Source organism: Dermacentor variabilis, chromosome 11 (genome assembly GCF_050947875.1).
Source record: "Dermacentor variabilis isolate Ectoservices chromosome 11, ASM5094787v1, whole genome shotgun sequence".
NCBI lineage: Eukaryota > Metazoa > Arthropoda > Arachnida > Ixodida > Ixodidae > Dermacentor > Dermacentor variabilis.
Genome location: NC_134578.1, coordinates 52,882,007 through 52,893,010, shown reverse-complemented (window position 1 = coordinate 52,893,010; position 11,004 = coordinate 52,882,007). Strand labels below are relative to the sequence as shown.

At 46.5% G+C, this 11,004-nt stretch overlaps 1 protein-coding gene across 1 annotated transcript in view; it reads right to left on the bottom strand.

Moving 5' to 3' along the window:
• Positions 1–3,422: 3,422 nt before the first annotated feature.
• LOC142563266 (venom metalloproteinase antarease-like TtrivMP_A) overlaps positions 3,423–11,004 on the bottom strand; it is a 31,051-nt gene continuing 23,469 nt past the window's right edge. The window contains exon 6 of the mRNA XM_075673819.1: positions 3,423–3,497. Within this exon, the coding sequence (XP_075529934.1) occupies positions 3,471–3,497 (27 nt within the window). The 3' untranslated portion in view covers positions 3,423–3,470. The remainder of the gene's footprint in view (positions 3,498–11,004) is intronic.

Genomic DNA, 11,004 nt, shown 5'->3' with positions numbered 1-11,004 from the left:
CGACTGTGTTTAAGCATAAACACTCGTTCACTGAAGAAACCTTGTCTAAGGTTTGCTTGAATTATTGCTGCTTCACTTGTGCTCTAAAATTTGCAGGCACCAAAAATGATAGTCTTGCCTAAACAGTTCGCTTACGTGGATGCGCGGACGCACCGTGACTGATACATTAGCGGCTGTATTCCATTGAACATGCGCAGAATAAATTTTGCCTTCCTTCTTGTCTGCCATTGTTCAACCTTTCTTCTGGTTCTTGCGCATTGATGTTTTATTGTTGCTCTTTTGGGCGTGTCTGCCTGCCAGCCAAACCCTGTATGTACAGTCGAGCGCGATCTGAAGTTTATCACGCGGGCGTCGACCAGCCTAGCACTCCAGGCACCTGGCGGCCGTGTACAGGAAAAATCATTTTTTCGCACTCTTCTCTCCCTCATTCGCTGTTCCATACAACAACCATGACCCGCACGACAAACTCACCGCCCTTCCTCTCTATTCTATGCTTTCCATTCGTTGAGACAAAGTGTGGGCTTGGTTAACTCGTATCTTTGCGGGCGAAAACAAAATTGGTGGGAAAGATCTGGTAAAGCCAGTGCTTGGCACTTCTTGATTTTAACGACTTTGAAGTTGGAAAAAATATATCAACGCAGCATCGCCTCGTCATATTGCCTTTGCTCACCAATAAGTTTCTGCAAAACATCTTTTCATAAGGGTACGTAACTGCTGCAGTGATCGATGCGATCCCAGACCACTTGTCGCAAGAAAAATGCCACGACGACTTACGGCAGAGGAGCGCCAAGAAATTGTTTCATTGGGAAAGTTCATGTCCGAGCGAGAGATATCTAGGCAGGTGAGCCGTCCTCAGAAGACAGTAAACCGAATTCTTCGAGCGTTTCACCGAGAGAACCGCTTGGAAGCTGCCCCGCATCAAAGGAGGCCTAGAAGAACAACTGAGGAGCAAGACACTCTGATAATAGCTGCCACCGTCAACGATCAATTGATGAAAGCGAAGAAAATCATAGAAGAACTTGGCCTTCGCCTAAGCCTTTCGTCCATCCGAAAGAGACGTTTTAACGCTGGGGGTCTTAAAAGCCGCGTGGCTGCGAGAAAGACACTTTTGACCAGCGAACATCGCAGGAAGCGTCCGGAATTTGCGCATCGGCACTAAACATGGCGCGCTGAGGACGGGCAACACATCATGTTTAGTGACGAATCGACATACACTACCTGCTGGAAGCAGCGACTCCAGGTTTGGAGAGTCGATGGCTGCCGGTGAGAATTTTTTTTCTTGCATATCATTCCACACCTAACTTTCCACCTAACTTTCGGCTTCCCCGCTGCTACGCTTTCCTTCTCTGAAGATCCAGCCCGTTACCCTCCCCTAATGACCATTGGTTGTCTTGCCTTCTCGTTACCTGCCTTGCTCATGCCCATTTCTTCTTGATTTCGACTGAAATGTCCTTAACTCGTGTTTGTTGCAGAATAAGGGAGATTTTGAAAAGTTGGTGCGGTGTTGTCTTTGAATTTACCAGACTGAAAGACAGGAACATGAAGTTTACTGACGCAAACAGAGATTGAGTAACCGCATAAGCATGCACCAAGCGTGGATTGTCTTCGTTCACGCTTCAAAACAACCTACTCGTGAAGAAGAACTTCTCACCAGTCCGCGCCAACTACCTTCTTGTTTTTCCATCGGCGCTGCGTCAAGAACTGCACGCCCTACATGACGATCCGATTGCTGGGCACCTCGGTTTCTCCCGGACGCCATCGAGGATACAAGCAAGGTATTATTGGCCGCACCTAACCGCCGATGTCACCAGCTACGTCAAGACATGCCGAGAATGTCAGCGACGCAAGACACCACCGACAAGGCCAACGGCATTACTACAGCCGATCAAGCCTCCTTAACGACCTTTTCAGCAGATTGGGATGTACTTGTTGGGACCGTTTCCGACATCAATAACCGGAAATAAGTGGATCGTCGTGGCGACGGACTATCTCACCCGCTTCGCTGAAACTAAAGCTCTACCGAAAGGCAGCGCAGCCTAAGTGGCGAAATTTTTCGTCGAGTACATCCTGCTGCGACATGGTGCTCCAGAAGTCCTCATCACCGACAGAGGAACGGCTTTTACAGCAGAGCTCACGCAAGCCATTCTACAATACAGCCAGACAAGTCACAGGAGGACAAATGCCTACCATCCGCAGACGAATAGACTCACGGAGCGCCTGAACCAAACCCTCGCCGACATGCTAGCAATGTACGTCGACGTCGAGCACAAGACGTGGGATGCGGTCCTGCCGTACGTAACATTCGCTTACCACACGGCGGTGAAAGAAACAACACAGATCACGCCGTTTAAGCTGGTTTAGGGCAGTAACCCGACGACGACGCTCGACGCCATGCTACCGCACGTCAGTGACGAGGAAAATCTTGACGTCGCTACCTGTCTCCAGCTCGCCGAAGAAGCCCGACAGCTCGCCCGCCTGTGCATGAAGAACCAGCAGAGGACCGACAGTCGACACTACAACCTCCGACGATGCTTCGTCGAGTACCAGCCCGGCGACCGTGTTTAGTTATGGACCGCGATACGCCGACAAGGACTCAGTGAGAAACTACTGCGACGCTATTTCGGACCCTACAAGGTCATCCGACGTATTGGCGCACTAGACTATGAGGTCGTGCCAGACGGCATTTCGCATTCACAGCGGCGCCGCGCATGATCTGAAGTGGTCCACGTGGTGCGCCTCAAACCATTTTACGTACGCTGACGAACTCCCTTATTTTGTTGTTTTCTTTGCTACGAGTGCATTTCTTTATTACTTTCGTTTGTTTGCAGCATCGGGTCGATGCTTTTTTAAGAGGGGGGGTAATGACACGTGTATTTTATAGGGCAACCACGTTTCGCCACCTAACAAATGTTATCGCACAGCGCGAGACGCGCCTGCATGTATCCGAAGTTTCTGGAAAGTTATCGATGCTTCTATCCGCCTTCTGTTGTCGCCGAACCTTATGTTATCTGATTTCATCGCCTGACGCTAATGGTGTAGAACTTTGTGGAAGGCACGCGGTCCCAACGATTAATCTGGAACATTCGACGATTGATGTATAAAAGCCGACGTGCTTGACCCGTTGATTAGATTTTTCGACGATCGCCGACCGTGTTCGCCGCTATGGTTGTGCTATAAGTGTAGCCTGTTTTTTGGGAACAGGTTCGCCCAATAAACGTTAGTTTTGTCTTTCACAGTATTACTACTGTGTGCTTGAACGACACCACCACGTGACAATATCTTAGGAATTACGCACTTACTATACTGCTTCATATAGCCTGAGGATTGGCACCAAGTGGTTTATGGGTTGCACAGAAGTCTTCTGAAGCACTTGACAAGAAAGGAGAAAATATTTCTTTGTTTATTCAAAACATCTGGAGATTGTGTATACCAAACTCGGCACCTGCATTCGAAGGCATTCGTAATTTTTCTTACTGGCATATTCCTCTGTTGCATCTCTGGAATGAAAACAAGAGGTATTCAGTACTACCGCGCATGCCTCAAGACGCCACACGGGCGACAAATTCTGGAGCTCCCGCTAAAATTATTGTTCTAATGTTGTGTAAATTCAGTGGCTGATTCTGATACAATGGTAAACCTAAATGTTTGTTATGCCTCCGCATTCTTGATTAGGTGATTTGGTTTTACAGCACCGAGATGGGCACGATTTCGTTTAGTTCATTTCTAGGTATTTTCTTGTTCTTGTTTTTAGGAAAGCTCTATGACTTCATATTAGCTGACATTGTGTAAGCATCATAATTGCTTTTTCCTTTAAAAAAATGCATTTATATCACATGAATAACAACTACAGTTATCACGACGACAAGATACTGTTAACCGAATATGTCGCAGTTACCGTATTATGGCCCTGTTGGAGATAGGTTCCTATTGCTATTGTGTCAACCGAATATGTCGCTGTTCCCGTATTATGGTCTTGCTGGAGATTCTCTTGACTTAAATATGGATAGATAGGAGGAGAGGCAAAAATTTTTCGTACACTTGAAAGAAGACGCATGGGATTAGATCCAGAATGTGACATCCTTGCTCTAAATGCACTGCAAGGAAATGCGGGGAGGTGAATAAACTTATCCAAAAAGGTCCCCAACCGGTCAATTCTTGGTGGAAGTATAGGATCCGCCACTTTTGGTGGTGAAACTCTTGGAGGTGCAGTGAAAAATTGTGTTGAATTGCGCTACGAAATTGTTTGCAGGATCAAGAAAATGTATTTTACTGAGAAATTCGCTTGGTAAGCACATCTTTAACACTACGCTAAGCAGTTTCGGTGCTCTGGTATTTTGTGTGGTATATTGCATTGGTATTATTCACTCTGCGGGCCTTCGCCGCTTGTACGTCATAATACACAGTAAGAAGTTTAAAACTTGTGCGTGGCAAGTACTGTCTAATTTTGTTATAATTTGAAACACAAATCATTTATTTATTTATTTATTTATTTATTTATTATTTATTTATTTATCTATTTCCAATACCCTCATGGTACAAATACCATACAGAGGGGAGAGGCATACATAGTAAAAGTAAACATAATATATAGTACCACAAGGAGCGAAGCATTATACACAGATGCGAAGTATTACACAGAATAATTACATACTGCCGTAGAGTAACCTACACACGTTATGATGTGCACACGGAATGAAGGCAGTTAAGTGATTCCACTCCTTTGCGGTTATGGGGACAAATGATTCCGAGCTTGCAGTAGTTGAAGAATGTGGTATTTTAATATATGGGGATGATCAAGTCGGTGTGAGCGAAATGGCGCTGGTGGGATGAACAAGGATCCAAGAGCGGTGGGACGGTTGCACATTTTGTGAAAAAGACATCTGCGTGCCTACTTCCTACGGTTGGCTAGCGAAGGAAGACCGAGAGTTGTTTTCATTTCCGTGACGCTGGCACTGCCAACATGGCGGAAATAAAGCGAGTGGTGTGATTTTGCGCTGCTTCAATGCCCTGTATCAATGTAGAGTGAAAGTAGGTTGTATAGAGTAACAGTATGAGTGACAGTGGGGTAAGGTAAAAGTCTCTTTTCAAGTAACCTGGCAAAGATGCATCGCGGACTACCTTCAGGCCTCCTTGAACTCCTTACCTTTCGACGACCCGTTCTTGATCCGCATCTCTGACGAAGTTATTGCAACACTAAAGAGTAGCCCGCCGACGTCTTCTTTTACAATAGGCGTGAAGGACCTGTTCTACAGTGTCTCGAGGCCAGCGGTGGTACAAGCAGTAGAAGAAGCCATTGGCACGTTGGGCTACACCAAATTTCAGGACGTATTTCAGGGGTATTTCTAGTTTTGTAAACATGTTAAAACTGTATCTACATGATGCATTTATCGAATATGGTGACAGTGTGTATGAGCAGAAGGACGGTATCGCTATTGGTTCTTATATACCTCCCGTGCTTTCCGACTTATTTTTGAGTGAAAGAGACAGAAAACTTGTCGCCTTGTTTGAAGCAACTAACATAAATACCTGTTTCAGATATGTTGACGATTATTTGGTGCGCATGAAAGAAAACCAAACCGATCCATTTAGCATGGAAACTGTCATCAGCATGTTCAAAAAAGCGCATGAAGGTTTAGAGTTCACGTACGAGACTCCTAGCGAAGGTCGATTGCAGTACCTTGACACAAACATTAGGCTAAGAGGCTCCCACATCTGCAGGTGCTACAAAACTAGTGAAGAAAAAGAAATCCTGAGGTATGACTCTTGCCATTCCAAAATCATAAAAAGAGGCATCGCCAAGGCTTGCATCAGTCAAGCAATTGAAAAATAATGCCGCCATGCTGTGAGGGAGAGCAACGATTTGCAAGTAAGCCGTTTAACAAACAGTGGGTACCCCCACAGCATGGTGGTACAAATCTGTGAAAACTTATTGCCCGAAATCAGAACCAACAGGAAAACGCAGAAAACACCGGAAAAAGAAAAAACCGAAAAAACACTTGGTGTTGCCTTACATCCATGGCTTTTCACATAGGATAAAGAAGACAGCGCAACGCCATGATGCTCAAGTTATGTTCTCCGCCCCGCAAAAACTGAAAGGCATGTGCAAGAGGGTGAACGCAGGATCCAAAGAGGCCAATCCTAGTGCTACGGTCTGTCAGACTAAGCACGTGAATAAGTACGCGGAATGTGCTACTTCAGTTGTTTATCAAATCCCACTTAATTGCGGGAAAGTATACATCGGGCAAACTGGACGCTGTCTAAATGATAGGTTGCAGGAGCACAAATACACGTTCCAGCTAATGACAGCACATAGCAACTTGGCTGCGCATTGCAAACAAGGCAAATGCTCTCCACTACTAGAGTGCACCACAGTCATTGGCACATCAAAAACAAAAACGGAGCGAGAAATATGGGAATCACTTGCGATAGCTAAAGAAAAAGAGATGTGCGTAAGCACTCCGTCCATCGCGCTTATCAAAGCTGAGGTCGAGTTTGCCAGGGCGAATGGGTGCAAGTGAACGATGTATGCCTGACTCGAACTATGATGACATGTCGTCACATTGTCATATCTTTTTGTACCTCCCCCCCCCCCCCGCGCTATTTCTCCTTGTATACAAGCGCGTTTTTCAACAGTATTACACAGTTGGCAGTTTGCGCTACGTCCGTCCACGTCCTGTCCTTCATTAATATCGTCTGCGTAAAACTGAGCGCAATATAACCATGAACGTTCACCAACTAGCCCCTTTCATTGCTGTACTAAAGGTAGCCTAAAGTTTGGTTTGTTTTAGCTATTGCATAATCAACGTGATGTTCCCACGATAAGTCACTCTATATGAGAGCACCAAGATAGCGATAGGAAGCTGTGGTTCGCAGGGAGGTAAGGAGGGTGGACGGGGGATGACGTCACGCCAAGTTACGTGCATGCTTTCGCATTTAGCAGCATTTATTTCCAGGTGCGACTTTCCTTACCACCCTATTACCATATTTAGACCATGCTAAAGTGAGGTTACGTCTGAATTGTTGGCTATTTGCCGGTAAAGGACACAGTCGTCGGCGAATAAACAAGCTTGGGAAGAAACGTTGCCCAATATATTGCTGATTTAAGAGAGATAAAAGAGGACCAAGGGCTGACATTTGAAGTACGCCGGAACCAACTGGAGCCACGGAGAATCTTTGCCGTTACCTCTAACATACTGGACACGGCAGGAAAAAAACTCGCGAATTCAATTAAGTAGTTGCGGATCAATATTTAACGCCCTTATTTTTTGTAACAAGAAGTAGTGATTAACTTTATCAAAAGCCTTGGCCAAATCTAAAATAATACAGTCTGCAATAAAGCCAGGGACAATATATGCATGTAAGATGTTTGTGAAGGCTATAGTTGTGTTTCACACGAGAAAAACTAACAGAAGCCATGTTGAGAAGTCGAGAAAGAACTATTATTCTCGAAATAGTCGACACGATGAGTCAAAATAATGAAAGAGACGACATTTGCGCAAGAGGCTTGTTGACGACGACTGGCCGGTACATCACATAATATCTGAAGACACGCCCCCCTGCTTGGGCAGGCTATTTATACTGTAATGGTGGCGCGGGAGAGCCCACAAGCGTGGCCCTCTGCTGGTGACAAAATACAACACCTTTCTTCTCTTTATTTGGCTACTGGTACCCGTACCTTTCGGGCACTCGCCGGATACTAGTAGATCGCGGCAGGGGCACTGGTCCGATTGGTTGCTGTGGGAGAGTTTGTTCGGTTGCTTGGCCCTCTGTTAATGGCACCGCCTATTGAGTGGACGTGACTGTGTTTAATGCCCCCTCCGTTGGTAAAATTTCGGGGAGTACCTCGCTTCGGGTATCTGCGTTTTCCGACAGCGTTATTTCGGACCAGGGAGCCGTTTGTGATTCCACTTTCCATCTTAAGTGATCGGCATGGCAATACCTAAGAACCCCACCTACGCGTACCAGGAACGTCGCTTTTGACACCACAATTTTCCCTGGCCAAAAATTCACCCTTTCGTTGCGAACAGTACGGACATATACCCCTTCACCTTGCGTAAAGTCACGGCTGTTACCCCTTCTTGCATGTGCCGTGAGCCTATTTTTTCCCTTCTGTTTTTGCACACTTTCATCCTGCACATTATCAGTATGGACAGTCTGGTTCGAAGTTTTCGTCCGAGAAACAACTCACAGGGCGCTGATTCTGTGAACGAGTGCGGCGTCTCCTGTATGAAAACAATAAATTGTCAATGCGGTGTTGAAACGAGCGCGTCCGGCCGGCTCTTTCACCTACTAGCTGTAATTTCAAGGTCTACCGCTTCGTGGTCTGCACCAACCTTTCCACTGCACCGTTTGACTGGCAGTGATACGGGGGCGTGAAAAGTGACCTTACACCACTTTGTTCCAAGGGTTGAAATTTCCTGTATCTAAATTGCGGACTGTTTTCGGTCACAACGACACTGGGCAGGCCATACGTCGCAAAGCTTCTCCTAACCCACTCCACCGTGGCCACGGCTTATATGCCATGCGTTAGTCTTACCTCGAGCCATTTTGAATACGCATCTACCATGAGCAGCAATGATGTAGTAAGTGCTCTCATTTCCAATAAACAACATACATTTGAATATGGACAGGTCTTGAGCAAAAAAGCTGGGTCAGCAGCTTGACTAAGTCCTAATATCTATTTTATGGCTTTTAGGACTTAGTCAAGCTGTCCTCTCACTTCTGCAAAATCTAAATGAACACTCTCCCAAGCGTTTCTACCTATTGGCCATGGTTGCACCGGTACTGATTGCGCTGAATTCCGTACACTTTGACATACCTCGCATGCTCGTACCATGTCTTATTGTTGTGGATCAAGATTTGGCCACCGACTCCAACAGCGCGCGTGCATTTAGACTTTCGTCCTTCCTTGGTCGCTCTTGTGTAATAAAGACAGAACACTTTGGCTGAGAGCTTTCGGGATAACAACTCGAATGTTCCGCAACAAACAACCCTACTCTATCGACAACTATTGTCGATGATTAAAATACGGGCGTTATTGCTCTTCTGTTTCTTGAGGCCAACCGCACCACGTCATGCCTACTACCGCTCTCAGAAGCTCATCCCTGCTTGTTGCTACAGCTACTTGTTGGGATGTAAAGGGGACCTCTGGTAGGGCGAAAAAAAATGATATCTTGTTCTTTCGCCATAGCTGTTTCCACCGGAAGCCTCGATAAGCCATCTGCGTGCCCACTTGCTGGCCCTTCTTGTACTTCATGACATACTGGTAACAAGCCAAGAAATTTTTCCATCGCTGCACTCTTGCCATCGCTACTTGGCCGCTGTGTCTCTTCGGATCAAACAAGTGCATCAGCGGCTGATGATCAGTCAATATTTCGAGCTGCCGACCGAACAAGTACTTATGAAACTTTTTTGAAAAAAATAATGGCTAGAGCATTGCGCTCAATTTGTGCAGTTTCTTTCGGCCGCTGTAAGCGTGCGTGACGTGAATGTGATAGCTCTCTCGCCGTGAACTTCTGTGTGCGTGAGCACCGCTCCAAGGCCCGTATGCCGATGTGTCACATGTCAGGCACAGCGGTTTACTTCCATCGCACGAAGCTAGCACTGAGTGTTCGCTCAGGAGCAGCTTATATTTCTGAAAGCTAGTTTCACTCTTTTGTCTGTTCCCAGGGAAAATCTTTTCTGAAGAGCTTGTAGAGCGGTTCTAAGGTCGTGGCTGTTTGGGAAAGGAACCTAGCGTAAAAATTCACCAACCCTAGGCAAGCCTTCAGTTCGGAGACACCAGTCAGAGTTGGAGCCCTCAATATGGCTTCTACTTTATCTTTCGCAGGATGCATGCCGACCGCGTCAATTCGTGGCGAAGATAGCGGACGCCGTTTTTAAGAAATTAACACTTATCAGCGTTGGCACGTATCCCATGCTTCTGCAATCTCTGCAGCACCTGTTCGGTACCTCTCAGGCACTCGTGTTCGGTCTTTCCTGCTATGATAACATCATCGCGATAGCACACTGTGCCCTCCAGGCCAGCCAATACCCGTTCGATTACAGACTGGAAAATGGCAGATGCGCTAGCGACACCAAAGGGTAAACGCATGAAACGGAAAAGCCCAAGGTATATATTTATGGTTAGCAACTCTTCCGAAGGGTGTTTCCTGCAAAACCTTCCACCATAAAGATTTGACTATCTCACCAGACTACATCGACTACCGTGGAGCTTGCTGCTATTCGCTGTGCACTTCGTGTAATTTCTGAAGAACTACCCAAGAAATGGAGCGTGTTCACTGACTCCAAGGCTGCTCTTCATTGTTTGGTTTCTGCCTTACGCCGAAGACCACACGAACAACCAGTTCTGGAAATGAGACTGCTGCTTCACTGCCTCGTCGACCAAGGACACGACATCATATTGCAGTGGATTCCAAGCCACTGTGGCATAATGGGCAATGAATATGCCGACGCAGCAGCACGATCTGCACATGAGGAGGGCTTGCAAGACTCCATTCCATTCTCAAGAACATACGCTGCAACCAAAATTTGTGTGGTTGCAAATGAAGCCATCAAAACTTTATGGAACACACCAAGCTTAAAGCGTACACGTCTAGACCGATTGGACCCATGCCTTCGACTTCGACCCCCATCTGGACTTTCTCGACTCGAAACAGCAGTAGTTTGCCGACTGTGGCTTGGTGTCACCTACACAAGATCCTTCGCCTTCCGAGTCGGTATTGACGACAGCGCGGCTTGCAGACACTGCGGTGGCGAGAAGACCATCGAACACGTGCTCTGCCGCTGTCCTAAATACAGCGCGCACTGGCTGTCACTAGCGACCGCGTCGGCACGCCTTGACGACAGGTCACTTTCAGAACAATCACTTTTGGAATGCCGACATGAACTGTCGTCACAGCAAAAGTCGTTCAAGGCTTTGTTGACTTTTCGACGTGACAGTGGCCTATTAGAAAGACTATAATTAGCCCATTTCGTCCCTTTTCATATTTTACTGCGAAAAAA